Source organism: Myotis lucifugus, unplaced genomic scaffold, assembly GCF_000147115.1.
Source record: "Myotis lucifugus unplaced genomic scaffold, Myoluc2.0 scaffold_14, whole genome shotgun sequence".
Classification (NCBI taxonomy): domain Eukaryota; kingdom Metazoa; phylum Chordata; class Mammalia; order Chiroptera; family Vespertilionidae; genus Myotis; species Myotis lucifugus.
The window spans coordinates 675,671-694,129 of NW_005871062.1; the positions used below are offsets into that span (position 1 = coordinate 675,671).

General features: G+C 49.4%; 1 protein-coding gene across 4 annotated transcripts in view; it reads right to left on the reverse strand.

Moving 5' to 3' along the window:
* BDH1 (3-hydroxybutyrate dehydrogenase 1) overlaps positions 1–18,459 on the reverse strand; it is a 28,385-nt gene that overhangs the window by 9,153 nt on the left and 773 nt on the right. The window contains exons 1-5 of one of the 4 annotated variants that reach the window (XM_014452186.2): positions 17,434–17,746; positions 10,451–10,577; positions 7,723–7,795; positions 6,864–6,974; positions 53–194 (exon numbers count right to left, since the gene is read on the reverse strand). In XM_014452186.2, coding sequence (XP_014307672.1) covers positions 53–194; positions 6,864–6,974; positions 7,723–7,795; positions 10,451–10,533 — 409 coding nt within the window. In that variant the 5' untranslated portion in view covers positions 10,534–10,577; positions 17,434–17,746. Of the gene's footprint in view, positions 1–52; positions 195–3,012; positions 4,840–6,863; positions 6,975–7,722; positions 7,796–10,450; positions 10,578–12,469; positions 12,659–17,433; positions 17,747–18,459 lie in introns of those variants that run through there. The other 3 variants (XM_023750538.1, XM_006084748.3, XM_023750539.1) reach the window with 3 other exon arrangements.

Consider the following 18,459-nt stretch of genomic DNA (forward strand, 5'->3'; position numbering starts at 1 on the left):
GGTGTTTAGAAAGGCGCCCGTGCAGTACCCCACTGCCCCAAGGGCCCCCTACCTTTCTCGGGGTCCTCCAGGCTCGAGCGGACAACCTCTACTGCTTTCTCCACCTCCTCGCTTTTGCAGACGTTGAGCTGAACAGTTCTCAATCGATCACTCTTCAAGCTGTCCAGTTCCTTGGCTCCAGCATCCCCTTTGTCCTGGGAGGAGAGAGGAGCTGCTTCACCCCCCTGCCTCTAGGACAGTGATGGCGAACCTATGACACGTGTGTCAGAGGTGACACGCGAACTCATTTTTTTGGTTGATTTTTCTTTGTTAAATGGCATTTAAATATATAAAATAAATATCAAAAATATAAGTCTTTGTTTTACTATGGTTGCAAATATCAAGAAATTTCTATATGTGACACGGCACCAGAGTTAAGTTAGGGTTTTTCAAAATGCTGACACGCCGAGCTCAAAAGGTTCGCCATCACTGGTCTATAGAAGAGGACCAGGGCCAAGGCAGGGGGCTGGCCCAGTCCCTACCTAAGCCTGGGGCTACTAACAACGGCAGGCCCACCTGGGCCTAATCCCTGAGCACTGATGATGTACCAAGCACCAAACGACGTGCCATAGACACAGCCATGAGCCCCTAAATCAGGGGTGGGCAAACTTTTTGACTCGAGGGCCACAATGGGTTCTTAAACTGGACCGGAAGGCCGGAACAAAAGCATGGATGGAGTGTTTGTGTGAACTAATATAAATTCAAAGTAAACATCATTACATAAAAGGGTACGGTCTTTTTTTTTTTTTAGTTTGAGCACTGATGATGTACCAAGCACCAAACTATGTGCCATAGACACAACCATGAGCCCCTAAATCCTCACTGGCAGGGTCATTCTCTAAGCAGAAGTTACACACTCAGTGCCGGGGCCAGGCATGTGGGTGTCACATGATAAGAAGGGGACTCTTGGGAGTGGAGCACAAGTCTCACCTCTCAACCCGCCCCCCACCCCCACCCCCGCTCAGCTGTTGTCCACATGTGAATGTGAGCCCAGGGTTGCCAGATGCTTAGATTTTTATACTTGTAATTGGGATTTCTGTGCAGAAGCTCCTAACTTTTTAAGTGTTGGCAACTTACTTGGGTTTTCTAAAAAAAAAAAAATATGTGGGCCAAAGCACATCCACCTGCCACCTGTGACCAGCAGGCGGCCCGTTTGCCACCTCTGTTCTAAGCCAAGGCCCTGAAACCTGCAAGTTGGTAAGTGGCCAGGGCCAGGCTCTGCTGCCAGTTTGGCCACTAACCAGGCTCTGTGCACTCAGGTGCATCCCTCAACAGGTGCCCGGTTTTTCCAGCTACAGTTAGTCATAAGGACATCGCCACCTGTCCGGACCTGCTCAGGTTAATGGAACGAGGAAATTGTTTTTTAAAAGCCCATGAAATGATAAAGCGCTATGCAAATTCAGGTGTTATTACACATGAGAAAAGTATCGCTCACTCAGCAAACATGTCGTGGGCCTCTGTGCTAAGTACTGGAGACATAAAAACAAATAACGCAGCCCCTGTTCTCAGAAAGCCACGTTAGGGAAGGAGGCAGATGAGTAAACACACAGTACAGGGAGTTTTGCTGCAGGAAGCCTCATGGGGAGTGGGGCTGCACAGAAGGTGGGGCGGGCAGGGGAGGCTTTTCAAAGGCACTGACAGCAGAAGACACGGCCAGAGGGGCCCCTGTGGATGGGGCACTTCCGGCAGAGGTGAGAGGGTGCTGCCAGAAGCCACAGCAGGGGCAGCAGAGGCCTGAGGACGTTGTGGACAAGAGGCTGAGAGGTGGGCAGGGGTCTGTGTGGGCAGTGGGCAGCTGCTCGGGGGTTTGAATAAAAGCAGATGTCGTTTTGGGGGCATTTGCTGTGCTTCCCATGGTGCTGGGCACTTGACATGCATTCACTCTGTTAGCCCTCACATCAGAGGCATTACCACATTCATCAGTCTATGCCACATATTTTCACAATAGGCATGAGCTACAAACGAGGGGAAATTAAACAGTCAGTCATCATTTAATTGGCAGCGATCTTCTCAGTGGTGCAGGGAGCAGTGTCGCATCTCACAGAGGACAGGAACAGCTGCCGGAGGATGAAGCGATAAGAGGAATGCCGACTCTCAGCCCAGGCTTGCCCGGGGCACAGGCAGCTGGTACTGAACAAGTGGCAGAGCAGAAAGCACAAGGAGGGTCAGCGTGTCCGTGGAGGGTTCTCTCTGGGGTAGTCTGAGTCTCGTGTAAGTGGTTTGAACAAGGAGGACTCGAACCCCAGGACTGCAGTTCAGTGTCAGAGGGATGTACTGTCAGAGGGACTCAGGAGAGAATGGTGAAGGGCCGTGTCAAATGGGAGCCAACTTGTCCTACGCAGCCCAGAAAACAGAACCAGGGCCAAGAAGGCAAATCTGGCTCAAAATGAGGAGTGACTTTCAGAGTCCGGGGATGGCATGAGCCTATGACACGCGTGTCAGAGGTAACACGTGAACTCATTTTTTGGTTGATTTTTCTTTGTTAAATGGCATTTAAATATATAAAATAAATATCAAAAATATACATCTTTGTTTTACTATGGTTGCAAATATCAAAAGATTTCTATATGTGACACGGCACCAGAGTTAAGTTAGGGTTTTTCAAAATGCTGACACGCCGAACTCAAAAGGTTCGCCATCACTGGCCTAGTGGTATTCAGACAATGATGGTGGAGGTGGGGTTGGGACAGGATGGGGAACATGGTGCAGAGAAAACCCCTCCTCTAAGATCTCTTCCAGCCTAAACTGCCATCCTCTCCAGGGATAACTCCCCCCCACAGTGTCTCTACTGAAAAAGCAACATGCTTGAGTCTCTGCCCAACCTGGCACCAGGAATGGCAGCTACACCCAGAATCATGTCTGCACAGAGCAGCCAGGTGTGAGGCTCGATTCATGCAAGGCTTGGCTCTGAACGCCCCCGCCCCCGCCCCCGCCCCCCGCCCCGGATGTGCCATCGGCAGGTGCTCCATCTACCTGTACAGAGGGGCAGCCAAGCCTGCCGTTTCTGCTGCCGTTTCCACGGAGGGTTCCAGAAAAGAATTCCCCGGGGACGCCACCTTCGAGTCCAGAGGCTGGAGGGGCTGGTGCCACAGACACCTCTCTTTTCCACACACAGCACACAGGCACCAGGAAAACATGACTTGTTTTCATGCACTTTTCATATCGAGGCTCTCAAATGCCCCTCGAGCTGAGCCCAAGCACTCCGTGTCTCTGAGGGGGAGCTGACATCAACTTCCAATAGGTAAGATTCCAGCTGAGGATGCACGAGAGGTACCTGAGTGTCCTTTCCTCTTCCTGGGATCTTTCAGTGACTCCTGGACCCCACCCCTGGCCTCTCCCCGTGCCTCTGGCCAGCATGGAGCCAATGCTCCCGTGTCCTCGGGGACCCCCCTCACCTCGGTCAGGGGGTCCACATGAACTTAGGTTGGCAGCTTGGCAGCTAAGAGCTTTCTCTCAAAGGAAGCTGGGGGGGTCATCTCATAGCCCACAGCTTCAGGCTCAGCATTCAGGCCCCCAGGAGGGAAGCCCCACCTTCCTCCCTTCACCTGACAGACCTCCTCAGGAGTCCGCACTCATCTCTAAGCAGCCTGCACACCCTGCTCCCGACAGCCACCTCCATGGGGAAGGGGACTGTTGTTTTGCCCCAGCTGTTCAAAGGAAACCTTTCCCAACGGCCCTCGGTCTGCAGGCTGCAGATGAGGTGGCCCGTCCCCATCCTCAGGCCACGGCCGCACTGCCTGGGCCACACCGCATCCCCGGCTCCACATCTGTCTGCTGCTCAGAGAGGAGCTTTCGGTCCTGCTGCGTTGGTCCCTTCGTAAAGGGGCAGTAACTTCTGTCACTATCCCTTTAAACTTCATCTGTAAGCTATGTTTTCCACACCTGGATGAAATTCCAGGCAAGTCTTACAGTGCTTCCACTCATTCTCAGATAATACAGAGACTCTTTGTTTTGGCACAAAGAGTCCAATTCGGTCTGCTAATCAAGTAACTCTAGCCCAGTGTGGGTTGAAAACCCAAACTCTCCCTCCAACTTGTATCCAGTTTAGAGCCTGCCCTGCCGCAGGCCTGACGGAGTGTGGGAAGCCCGCGTGGGACGCCAGGCAGCAGGGGCAGAGGTTGTCTTTCTCACTATGTTCTAGCTGCTCCTCCTCTCTTATTCCTTAATCTCAGATCCTCCCAGGGTTGGATGCAGAGGCTGACAAGTGAGGGAGCAAGACTCTGGTCTTGTGAGGGTGGTGCCCTGGCTGGCCCTCCCTCCCTGGGGCACTTTTGTGGGTTCCGAGAAGATCCCTCCCCTGGAGACTCCTGTGGCCTTCCTTCCTCCTACTGTGCATCTTCTCCCTCAGCCAGGGCTTCCGGGAGCCACCCCTCTGGTCAGGTCGCATGGCCCTCTTGGAGTTTCACTGGGCAGGTGCCCTTAAGATGATTCCAGGGGCTCTCCCATTATCCACATCAGGTTCAGGCAACAGTGTCCTGCCCAGGCAGAAGGACAGCCCTTCCCCTAGGCAGCTCTCTCTGCACTGCTTCCAGACGAGCCACTCTGGCCTCTTTCTTGGCCCTTGCAAACATGAACACATCATTCTGTGGCCTCAGATGCCAGGGCACACATGGTAAGCTCTCCAAGGAGTTCTCTTGAAACCAACTTCATTTTACTTGAGACCAGATGGAAAATACCACAGCACACTATCAACTCTGTCCAACCCCTCCACCTCCTCCACCGTGAGACAGCTGATGGGCTAATCCTGGCAGAAAGGTTTCACAGTCTCCCAGCATTTGTTGTTAGTGCTCTAACACCTCAAGGCCAGGTGTAAGGACACTCAGCACTTGTTACCTGTGAGCATCTTGTCACATGCCTGAGAAACACTGTGACGAGAGAAGCAAGCCTAGGGCGTTGTACTAGTTACAGGAGAAGCAGCAGGAGGAGCTGGCAGAGAAGATGGAGAGAAAGGTGTCCACGAAGTCAAGAAACAAAGTGTTACAAACAAGAGTCGTATGGTCAAGTCTGCTGACGGGTTGAGTATGGCCTGGTCTGAGAAGTGACCGATGGATCTGGCATCCTTGACAAAAGCCGCGTCAGAGGCATTCAGGGCCCCTCCTGCTCCGGTCCTGCCTTCCTTTCCCAGCTCATCTCCTCTTCGTCCACGAGTTCCACGAGGGCACTGGGCTTCAGCCACGTCAGATGACTGGCAGTGTCTGGCTTTGTCACCTCCATCCATCACAGGGAACTCCTGTTTATCCTTCCAGATGGCGATGAGATGCCACCTTGGCCCATCGAGCCTTCCTTATGATCCCAGAGAGAGGCAGGAAAAGAAGATGGGGGTGAATGTGGTAAAGGGTGTGTTCAGTTTTAAAGAGGGAAGGAAGACCTCACCAGGAAGGTGACATTGGAAGGAAGTGAGGGAGCAAGTCTTGAAGATATCTGGGGAAGAGGAGGCAGCCACACCAAGGCTGAAGAGGGTGTGTACCTGGTGTGTTAAACAGCAGGAGCCTCTGTGGCTGCAGCCTCCTGAGTAAGGGAGAGGAGTGTGAGGTGAGAGTGGCAGGCGCTGGGGCGTCAGGGAGAGGAATATAAGGTTTTGTATCAGAGGAGGAGTCCAGAAATAAACCCTCACATGATTTTTTTTACAAGGACCATTCAGTGCAGGAAAGGACAGACTTTTCAGAAATGGTGCTGGGGAAACTGGATATCCACATGCAAAAGAATAAAGTTGGACCTTTACCTAACACCATATACAGAAATTAACTCAAAATGGATCAAGGACCTAAATGTAAGACATAAAACTCTTAGAAGAAAGCATAGCACAAAAGCTTCATGACATTGGATTTGGCAATGATTTCTTGGATATGACACCAAAAGCATCGGCAACAAAAGAAAATAGGCAAACTGGACTTAATAACATTTTTAAAATTTTGTACATCAAAAGACACTACCCTCAGAGTAAAAAGACAATACCCAGAATGGGAGAAAATGTTTGCAAATCATATAACTGATAAGGAATTAATAACCAGAATATACAGAGAACTCCTAAAACTCAACAACAACAACAACAAACAACCCAATCCTAAAATGGGCAAAGGGCTTGAATAGACATTTCTCCAAAGTATGAATGACAAATGAGCACATGAAAAGATGCTCAACATCACCGATCATTAGGGAAATGCAAATCAAAACTACAGTGAAACATCACCTCGCACATATTAGGATAGCTACTATCTAAAAACAGAAAACAAGTATTGGCAAGGATGTGGAGAAATCAGAACCCTTGTGCACTGTTGATGGGAGGTAAAACAGTACAGCTGCTGTGGAAAACAGTTTGACAATTCCTCAAAAAATTAAAAATAGAATTACCACATGATTTGAGTAATTCTACATCTGGATATATGCCCAAAAGAATTGAAAACAGTATCTTGAAGAGGTATTTGCACACCCATGTTCACAGTAGCATTATTCACAGTAGCTAAAATGTGGGAGCAACCCAAGTGTCCATCAGCAGATGAATGGATAAGTAAAATGTAATATATACATACAATGCAATATTATTCAGCCTTAAAAAAGAAATTCTGTAAGATGTTACAACATGAACAAACCTTGAAGACTACGCTAAGTGAGATAAGCCAGTTACAAAAAGACAAATACTGTATGATTCTACTTATATGAGGTACTTAGACAATGTGAATATATGTAATATCACTGAACAGTACACTTAAAATGGTTAAGATGGTAAATTTTACGTTATGTGTATTTTACTGCAATTAAAAATAACGTACAAAACAATGAGTATGTGTGAAGGACAATGGTGACAATGATGACCCATCTCTTACCTTCAACAAGCAGCCAGCAAACACGAGGAAGCCTTTTGAATGCAGATGCTTGGCCAAGGAGAACCCAAATCCAGAGTCGCAGCCTGTGACCAGGACGGCTTTACTGCCAACCTATTTTAGAAGTTTAGACCCCACGTTAGGAACCAGAATCCTGAGTGCAGAGTGACCCGTCCTCCTCTGGGCAGTAACAAAAAGTGCTTCTGGAGTGGACCGTGCCTAGGCCTCCCTGCCTGGTGTTTTCCGTCAGGAGAAGCACCATAGTCTAGTGGGAAAAGCTTGGACTCAGAATCAGGAGACCAGGTTCTAACACAGACTCTGCCACCAACTAATAATGTTGCTTGAGGTCCCCTTTCTGGACCTCGGTTTTCTCACCTGCAATCACCATTATCACAATCATCATATCATCTTCGTCATTACTTACCACGTGCAAGCACTGTGCATGCATGATTACTACATGGAGTTATTATTAGAATTGGTACAGAAGGCAGTCAATTGATATTTTTCTCTCTTAATTCTCATAATAATTGCATATAGTAATCATGATTATTATATCATGCTACGAATGAGGAAACAGATATTTTTTTAAATGCCCACCATACTAAGTGATAGAAATGGAATTGAAATCAGGCCTGTTGGATTCTAGAGTCTAAACTCTTAACCTCTAAAGCTCATTTGAAGGGAGGTTTGGGGGGCGGGGGGCGGAGTGTAGGTTAAGAATGTGAGCAAGTGGCTCTGAGTGTCCTAGAAGCTCTGAAGCCTGGTACTCGGAAGGTAGCTCAGGGCCCAGGGGCCCCAGGGGGCCCAGAGGGAAGGGCTGTGACCACCTGGCTGGTTCCCAGGTAACTGGGCTGCCACTCACCGGGTTCACTGCATCAGCGTAAGTGCGACGACCCACAGGGACGAAGGAGGCAGGGTAAAACAGCAGTGTGCGCCTGCAAGAGAAGAGGAAGCCATGAGCACAGGCTGTGGACACACCCAGACCTTGTTCCTGGGGCAGAAGCAACTCAGAGTACCCTCAGCCCCAGTGAGCAGCACTGACTGTCCCCCCACCCAGAGCCCCTGGGGACATCCTGCTGGTACTACTGAGAAAGAGGTCCTCTCTCCTCCAGGGTTGCTAGGCTGGTAGGAAGTGGGCCATCAGTTGCAGTGACCATTTCTGCCACTGTGTAGGAAGAACTTTCAGGAGATACGGCTTTGTTAACAAAGCCTTCTGCAAATTCCACCCCTTAGCCCTTGGGTTTTATGCTGCTTCCTGACAGTCTTTTTAACATTCTTTATTGTTTAAAGTATTACATATGTCTCCTTTTTCCCCCATTGAGTTGTTTTTTTAATTTAACTTTTTATTTTGAAATAATTATAGATTCACATGCAGTTAAAAAAAATAGACAAAAATGCCCTGTACCTTTCACCCAATTGCCCCTAACGAAACTTGCAAAACTACAGTACAATATCACAACCAGAATATTTACAGTGATGCAGTGAAAATACAAAACATTTCCATCACACAAGGATCTCTCCTGGTACCCTGTTATAGCCACATCCACTTCCCTCCCACCCCACATCCTCTTTAACCACTAATCTGTTCTCCATCTCTATAATTTTGTCATTTCAAAAATCTACATATATAAAAGCCTAAGTGACCATTACAATGGATCAACTGGAATGACCGGTCGACCAGTCACTATGATGCACACTGACCACCAGGGGGTCAGATGCTCAACGCAGGAGCTGCCTCTGGTGGTCAGTGCATTCCCACAGCCAACCTGCCATGGTCTCTCCCTCCGGCAGCTGGCCAACCTCCTTCAGTACCTCCCCTGGCTAAGGCTCTGGGTACTGAAGAATCTGGGTCCAGGAAGCCTATAGGAGGAGAGTGACCCTGACGCTGATCGAGACAGAGTAGCAGCTCAGAGGGGGCAGAAGGGGCAAGGCAAGCCACCTAACTGCAAAGACGTAAAGTAAGCACCACCGCCATCTTACCTCTGCCACTGCACCACACACTGCTTGCACTTCTGCCTCCCCTCCCCGTCAGCCACTTCTAGCTCAGCCCTGTGCCTTTCCATGCTCCCAACTGCTGATTGACTAGCACTCCTACGGCAGTGTGCCACCATTGGCCGAAGTCAGCTGAGAAAATGTGTGGCTGAGGTAGGAGAGATGACCTGTCTGTATGTTAGTAACTCTGCCCCGGGGAGAATGAGGTGGCCCGAGCACGGGCAGCGAAGCAGAGCTATATTTGCACTTCAGAGTGTAGCTGGTGTTCAGGCCGTTTTGGGGCGCTTTGTCTGTGGTCTTTGCTTGCCACTACCTCAGCACATCTACATGCCACCCCAGCCCTGCCGTGCACAAATTCATGCACCAGGCCTCTAGTCTATAATAATAAAAGCATAATATGCTAATTAGACCAGATGGCCAGACGACCTTCCAAACAAAGCCAGAGCTTTGAGGGCCGAGGCAGCAGCTGTGGCTTTGAGGGCCGAGGCAAGCAGCCACTGCAGCTGCAAGGGCTGAGCCCCTTGCATGAATTTCATGCATCGGGCCTCTAGTCTATATATATAAAAGGCTAATATGCATGTTCTTCCAAACATATTTATTGGCATAAAAAATACCCATCCATATTCCAGCTGCTGGAACTTTGAATTTAACTTAACACTTACTTTCATTCCTCTTAAATATAAAGACAAAAGGTATTATGTTTCCTGGCTCTGGCTGCCACAGAGGCAAATGAAGTAGCAAAGTGCACTGAACCCCTTGGGAAGGGCAATCCCAGAGCTCTCAATGAAGAGCTGCTTGTTTCATCTGTACGTAGTTGTCTCTAAACACACAGCAGTTCAGTGAAGTCTCAGGACAGTTTAGTTAGCTGCCTCAGGTATAAGGTTTGAAAAGAGGAGTCACCCAGGTGATCAAAGCAGTAAGACACATCAGTGCCGAGCGCCTCCCGATGCGATGCACTGAGAAGACACACCTCACCTGGGTGGCACCTTCCAAACATGAACACCTGAATCCAAACACGAGGACATCACACAAACCCCAACTGGGAGACATTCTTCCAAAGTGTCAAGGTCAAGAATGACAAAGACTCAGGAACTGCCCCCGATGGGAAGAGAGGAAGGAGACATGACAACCGAAGGCACTGCGGGGCCCTGGTTTGTACCCTGGACCAGGAAAGGTCCATCCCTGGGCCGTCTGACAAAACTTGAATCCAGTGTGTAGGTCTGTTAACACGTATCGGTGGTAATTTCCTGGTTTTCATGATTGCACTATGGTTTTGTAAGATGTCAACATTCAGGGAAGTTAGGTGAAGAGGATAGAGAAGCCCTTTGTACTACTTGGGCAACTTTTGTATCAGTTATTTCCAAATAAGAGAGTAAAAAATCTGATGGAAGATATTCTTCTGTGCCCTGTGTGCCCTGGGAAGGTCTCTGTCTTCTGAAGACACCTTTGAGTTTCCTTTGCTGGTCGAAGGTGGGCGCTGAGGGTCACTTTGAGAGTCAGGCCTTAGGACCACCTGCAGCATCCATGTGTGAAGAACTCTCTCTGCTTTGCCCAGAGAGTGTGGCACTCAAGGCCACCTCTACCCTTCAGTCTCTTACCTTGTTCCATTTTCTCCGTTAGAGAAACTCAGGGTTTTCCCGGGGAGCTTTGACAGGGGCCTGGAGAGGCGGGCGGTCAGCATTGTGGCCACAAGAGGTAGAATGACTGGCCTCCTCCTGGCGGGTTCTGAAACACAAAACACACCCTCAGCATTGCCTTGTTGTCTGCACAGAGTTAGGTAGGAGTGGACACTTTTCTTCCAGGTCGTGAAAGCAAAACTGAGCCCTGCACCTAGGCAGACCTCTCCTGCACCTTCCTCTCAAGCTGTAGCCTCATGTGATAGTAAGTGAGGAGGAGGGGACGTCTAGAAACCTGGGTCCTGCTTCTGGCTGCACCACCAAGCCTGGACCAGTCACGAGGAGGGTGGACCAGCCCTGTGATCCTCAAACCAGGCTGTGCAGCCACTACTGGGGGACCAAAGGACCTATCCTCTCAGAGGTTCCCGCTCCATGAGCCTCATTCTCCGTCCGTGTTCCCCATTTCCAGCAAATCATCCATCTGTGTGACCCAAGACACCAACCTTCTATCTCAAGTTGCCCACATGCCTCCTAGGTAGCTTTTCCAACCACACAGGAACTGGCTCTGAGGCTAAATCATCAGTAACTCATTATAGCATGGGGACTGGAGTTATTAAATGAGACATACTTTAATCAACCTAAATTAAAACACACACACACACACACACACACACACACACACACACACACATGCAGTCTCTCCCACCACCCTACCACCCCCTCTCAAGGTTAAATCAACTTAGTATCTCCTTAAGGCCCCTCAGCACCGTGACTATTTGTGGATTATTAAGTGTGGATGAGGGTGTAGATTGTTTGCCTTCCTGTTCTGGTCCATTGTGATAATAATTCCTCCTGGCCTCAGGGAAGGAAGGGGAGGATGGGAGGGAGTGAAGTGAAGCAACCACAGTGGAGAGATGTTGCTCTTTTCTGGGTGAGCTGTCCCAGCTTCTCCTTTGCACACCTGCCTGGGGTTGGTTATATACTGTTCTTACCAGTACAAGCCTTTGCCTGCAAGGCAGCTCCTCCCCTGCCCTTTGCTGTCACCCAGACTTAACTGGGCCAACAGGTCTGTAATAAGTTCACTAACTAGCCAACCACTGCAAGTTCACTGAGGAAACAGGTGGAGGTTTAATCTGTTTAATCCTCAGGGAAGAAAAACAAACAGGGATCGTTAGGCTCGGCTTCCCCGCTCCTACTCACCACACCCCATTGCCAGCACTGCAGTCAAATTATGTGACTTCCTCACCTAAAAGTCTCCTTCCCAAGCCTGTTGAAACACCCTCTGCTTCCCTTCCTAACCTTGTCTGGTACCGCCCTCTCCTGTGCTCTCTGCACTGTAACCACACTGACCTTCTGGAAGTTTCTGGCGTATGCCAAGCTCTTTCCTGCCTCAGGGCCCTGGCCCTTGTTCTTCCTCAGTCCAGATGGCTGAGTCCTTCTGACCCTTCAGACTTCACAGAGGATGTCCCCTAATCCCCCACGCAACACACAGAGGTTCTCTCTATAAGATCACTCTTCAATCCAAAAATACCTTGTTTCACTACTTTCTCTTCCCCTTTTAGGTCATAAGCTTGGTGAGCCCAGGCACTTTGTCCATCTTGTTCTCCACTGAACCCCCAACCCCCAAAATGTCTACAAGAAACCTGACACCGAGGAGGCCCTCAGTGAATCTCTGCTGAGTGGGGACAAGCTGTGTGCTCACAGACCCTACTCCCCTCCATCCAGATAGGCCCTCCATGGAAGGCCCATGCCCATGATGCCCAAGCCAGACTCCGATCCTTTAACTGGGTGACCCAGCTGGCCGAGCACACACCTCCTCTTACCAGAACTGGAGTCTGAGGTCACCACCACTGGGTGATTTCAAATCCAATTGTCTATAATTAAAGCCCTTTCCATCCCTCAGGCTCAATACTTGTGGCTTTGAATTTTATTTTCCTTAGAGTCAGCAATATCTAAAAGTGCTGCGAGAATCAAAATATTTTAAAGTGCACAAAAGCTCACCCAACTTGGAAAATGTACTATTCACAATATTGTGTCTTATATGCAGAATGGCAGGCTTGTAGATCTTTTTCTTCTTCTTTTCTTACGTTTCTTAAACGTGTTGCTATTTTCACTCCAAACACAATACTGTAGGCAATGGGATTCCCACGTACTCTTTGCGGTTCTTTGTCATCTTAATGCAGCGGTTCTCAACCTGTGGGTCACGACCCCTTTGGGGGTCGAATGACCCTTTCAAGGGGTCGCCAAAGACCATCGGAAAACACATATATAATTACATATTGTTTTTGTGATTAATCACTATGCTTTAATTATGTTCAATTTGTAACAATGAAGATACATCCTGCATATCAGATATTTACATGACGATTCATAACAGTAGCAAAATTAGTTATGAAGTAGCAACGAAAATAATTTTATGGTTGGGGATCACCACAACATGAGGAACTGTATTAAAGGGTCGCGGCATTAGGAAGGTTGAGAACCAGTCTTCATGCCTTGTGCTGGGCTTTATTCTCTGTAAATATTAAGTTCTCAAACTTGAAATACCACTCACTTGCCTTTTGGTTTAGAATCAGAAATGGTTATGGGAGGTAGTTGCTGAAGAACGGCAGAGCAGCTGTTGGGGTTGGGAGACAGTCTCCTTAGCCTTGAACTCAATTAGCTACCCCAGGGAGACTTGGCACAGGGGGCTTGACTCCCAGCAACCAAGTTTATAAGATATTATTACAAAATCAAAATGCTCACATATCAATCTATAATCTGGGTGAAACGTATCTAACACTAAGAACATTTGGGTCTGCTCTCAAAGGCACCTCCTTTCCATTTGCAATGCATAGCCCATGGGTAACCTGTGGAAAGCATGAGGATCCAGCATGCATCCTTGTCCTGATGCTGGCTCCCTTGTTGCGCTCTGGCAGGGTCAAGGTGTCCCTGCAAGGGACAGACATTCCCAGGACTGACATCCTCAGAAGAGGTGGGACGTCATCAAGAAACAGGAACATGGCAGGCAGCAGGCCTTGGGCAGGAAATAGAAGTCACTTGTTTCTGGACATGAAATCTAGATGCGCCTTGGCACTACCGAGTGGGAAGGGAAGGCCCTGTCCCACTGGAGAGGCAAGCTGGGTTTAGGCAGGGAACCATCCTATGTAGGGACCCCACACTAAGGACCGTCAGACGAGCAAGCTGTGTGAGTCTCCCATGTCTGGCAAAAGCAGCCTCTCTTCTACTTGGCTGCTTTGTTTGCCAGTCTAGTGTCTTGAAAGGCAATGTAACTAGGCAACTACATGATGCTTGAACTCAGAATACAAATAGTTTTCACTTACTATCTTAAGCCTACCCAGATTGCTTTTGTTAACTGCCTGGACACTGTGGGCATTTGAGTTTGAGGTCCCTCACTAGATAGATGTATATTACCCTTTGGCTATTTCCCTTCTGATTGCTTATTATAATCTTGCCTAAAAGTTCCAGCTCAACTCAGCTATGCATGCTAACTGCACAGTTAATGGGGCTTCCTTGAGGCTGTTACAGAATTTATCAGGCGACTGAAAAATACACAGGGAGTACTCGGAGATCCAGGAGAAGCCCATTTATTTTCAAATGTACTAGTACAGTGACTCATGGGGTCAGTTCTCCAAATCCTGAGTGAGTGAATATGGAGGAAGCTTTCCTTTTATACCCTTTGGTTTCTTTGTTTTCTATCTGTTTCCTAACTACCAGGCTTTTGTGGTGGGCTTCCACAGCCCCTCCCGAGTCAGTTAGAATGGGGAAGTTAGATTGTATCTAAATGCCTGGTCTGGGGGGTGCCAGTGACCCCCCCCCTCTAGCTAAGCTGTTACATTCTTTGTTTATGGCCCCTTTGTAAAATGGGAGATTTCTGGGAAACAGGTTCTGCCAGACAGGACAGGTATCAATGGAGTTAATTATCCGCTAGCAAGAGTACACCTTAGAAGGCAGGTTACTGGCACAGATTCAGATTGCTAGCCCCCCCCCCCACCAAAGTGTCTTATATTCCCCATCAAGGCCACACAAAAGGCAACCTGACAAGTTTTAAAGCCCTCGTTCAAAAAAGATGCCTGTTAATCCTTAGAAAAATAACTATTGTGGAACAAAAGTCTAAAAGCACTATCTAGGAACATCAAATGATATAGTGGACATTGTTCTCACTACCATCCTATAAAATAAAACCCTAATATGCAAATCGACTGAACGGTGGAACAACCAGTCGCTATGATGCACACTGACCACCAGGGGGCAGACGCTCAACTCAGGAGCTGCCCCCTGGTGGTCAGTGCACTCCCACAGGGGGAGTGCTGCTCAGCCAGAAGCCAGGCTCACAGCTGGCGAGAGCAGTGGCGGTGGCGGGAGCCTCTCCCACCTCTGAGGCAGCACTAAGGAGCAGCGAGCAGGCAGGCAGTAAGGAGCGAGGGGTCCCAGACTGCAAGACAGATGTCCACTGAGGGGTCCCAGGCTGTGAGAGGGTGCAGGCTGGGCTGAGAACACACCCCCCGCCCCCCAGTGCATGAATTTCATGCACCAGGCCTCTAGTTTTATCATAAATACTGTGGTGACTCCTATGTACCTGTGTTTAACAGAGAGCCTAGTTAGGCAAACCTAACACAGACACTTGGATTAGTCTGAGAGACACTCTAGTCACCAGATTAGACTTACTAGTAGGTGATGGCCAGTTCTCCCCAGAGACCACTTCACAACACTCTCCTGCTCACCTGATCCCTGTGCTCTTAGACCTGCCTTTCACCCACTGCAGCTATAGTTGGACAGTGAGACCTCCTCCCAGGTATGAGGTACTGGGTCGGGGAGAGACACCGACCCAAGATGAGCCCATCACTCTGTCCCCTGGCACTGTGACAGAATGCAAATCAGCCTCTGAAGGGCAGGGACATGTGATCTGGCTGCTGGAGTGGAGAAGGGGGCAGTTATGCCACAGAGATACAGAGATGGAAAAAGCCAATCTGCAGAGAAAGAGAGAAGAGCCAGGCACAGGGGTCCATGAAAAGGAGAGAGAGAGAGAGAGAGAGAGAGAGAGAGAGAGAGAGAGAGAGAGAGCAAAACAAAACAATAGAGCTTCCTTCAGCAGGTGGATCCTGAGAAAGAGAATACCAACTAAGAAGGGCTCCCGGAGGCTAACTGGGCTCAATTAAAAAAAAAAAACACACACACACATGCACACACACAAAAAAAACAAAAACAGAGCCTAGCAGCCATTTCTACACAGGGGCCTCTCATCCAAACTGCAGGTTAGGGAGAAGCCTGAACTGAACTACCTGCCTCTGAGCCAGCCCTTATAAAGGAGTTTCTGGAATCCTATTTCAACCAATAGGACTGAGGCTTTCCCTGTCCAACTGGAGCTGCTCAGTATTAGCCCCATCAGCATCTTCACCAACCAATCAGAGCTGCTCCATTCTGAGCAATCAGGGCTTCTTGGACCAATCAACCAGAGAATTTGGAGTCTTCATTTGCATTAGGTCAGACCAATCAGGGACCCGGAGTGCGGACTTCTGTCTATATAAGTCAGCTCCCCCTTGGCTCTGGAAGCATACTCTCCCTTTCCACTGAAGTCAAAAAGACTGCCTCTCCTCAGCTGAGGCTGAAACACTGACATGTTTAGCCAGAACACAGTAGAGCTGCCACACCAGAGAGGGGCTGGCCCCAGGGCTGCCTCACTCCAGGGCCTCCTAACAGCTGTACTGCTTCATAATTGAACGATATCACAATCGAGCTGCTAGCACTGAATAAAGTTTCTTTCTTCACCCCACCCCAAACTTGGTGTTGAATTGACGCCAACCAGCGGTTGACAGACAGATCTGCCTATGAGGCCCTGCTGCACTCCTGCCCTCCAGCTCTGTACATGCTGGTTAAGCAGCTTAAAGTTTCTGTTACTTGCAGCCGGAACGATATTGGCTAAAACACACTGAAAGCAGGTTCTTTCTCGGATCATTATTATTAATTTTTAAATCTGCTCCATATTCTGAGAATGCCACAATGTAGATCTTATAATGACAACAGGAACATGGGCCTCCCCCTCTGTACTTCTTGATTTGTTACCCGAGGGAACCGGGTCCAGTTACTCAATAGTTGTCAGCCAAAAGACAACTCTAAGATGATTTGATGAAAAGGAATAAACTTTATTGCAAGCCAGCAAGCAAGGACACACCAGGGGTTCACTTCCCAAAGTGGCATGTCCCCAGATAAGGGATCAGATTCATCTTTATTCAGGGAAATCAGGAATAAAATTCCATGTACAGGTGGGAACATTCCTGCGCATGCGCAGTTGGAAAACATGCCTATACATACATTACATATTAAAAACTGGTGGAAAATCTCCGCCCCAGGCAGGAGAGTTGAATATTATAATGAGGACATAATGAAGTGGTCAGAGTCTAAAAGTAGAGCCTACTATGATTTGCTGGCAAATTAAATGTAGGATGTGAAAGAAGAAAGAATCAAAGATATTTTCAAGATTTTGGTGCAGATGAGTCCAAGTGACATTAGTCCAACTGACAGATGAAGGGGACACTCAATTCATAAGTACTTACCACGTTTCAAATCTGAGTATACAAGCTGGGAATTCTAATCCTCACTGGCCCCTCCAAATTCTATCTCCAACTAGACTTTTCTCACCTACTCATTATACCCTTTGCTACACCCTCACCAAGCACTTTCCAATTTCCAGGCCTTGCTCATCCCATACCAAATCTGACTTCTTCATCTGACCAAGTCCTAACTGATTCAAATTGACACCTGCTTCAAGATGTCTTTCCTGATCCCCTAAATAAAAAAAATAATCTCTCCCCAAATTAGCATTTCACGCCTTCCTTCTGTGCCTCTGTAACAGCACTTACCTAGGGAGGGTAATATGTAATATATTTCTGTTTACAACCATCCACAGGCCCCATCTAACCACTAGGCCCCAGTGGACCAAGAGTGCCCCCACAGGTAGGACTCACGTGTTGTATCATTGATTTCTGGTCCTACAGAATATCTACTCTGGTGCTTGACAGGAAGCAGGCGGTCTATAGAAGTGTGTTGAGAGAGAATATGAAAGCTACACACATTCCAAAGGTCCGCTTCCCCCGCAGCAGCCCGGGGTGTACGCCTTATGCAGGGGCGGGATCAAAGCCTTGGGCGGAAAGTACATTCGCTACGTCATAAAGGATCCCGGCAACGGAGGATTAAAGGCGGCCCTCCTGCCTGTGCCCTCGCAGGGTTAGACGGTGACTCCGCATCAGCTGACTGTGTTCAGATTTTGGCAGACCCGCTGGAAAAAACCGTGCCGAGCTCAACCACGCGCGCAGCGTCAGCCCCTCCCCCGACAGGGACGCGCACCCCAGGCCCCCTCTCGCCCGAGCGCAACAAAGCGCGCGCCGCCGGAGACGCGCAGGCGCCGCCACCCCACGCGGTGCGGCGCAGCCAATCTCGGGGCCACCTTCCCTTCCCGCCGGCAGGAGACCGGAGCCGGGGGGACCAGGAGGCTCGGCCGGAGCCATGTTCCCATTGGCTGAAGCGGCACCGCCCAAACAAAGCCCCACTGTACTCGGGCCACGCACCCCTTGGCTTCCGTCCCCATCCCCTCCCCCCTCACCCCCCCCGCACCAGCATCCCCAGCTTACTACCGCGTCGCCCCCACCTCCCTCGGCCCTCCTACTGCCCCGGTCCTGTGTTCCGTCCTGTACTCCAGCAACGGCCGGCTTGGCTAGTGCTCAAGGCAGCTGGACCGGCGGCCAGACCTCAGTCTAGCATCCTTCCCAAGGGCGCAGCGGGAAGGGAGGGCGCGCTCACCGCGCCCGCGACCATAGAGCCCCCTGGAAGGCGCGGAAGAGGAGGGGTGCTGGGCAGAACAGGACGGCGGAGAAGGGCGCGGTGCCCGTAGCCCGGGCTGGAAGCAGGACTACAATGTGACCTTGGGCGGGTTCCTTTCCTTCTTGGGGCACGGGGTTCCCTAATGTAAAATGCGGCAGCAGGTGACGATGAGT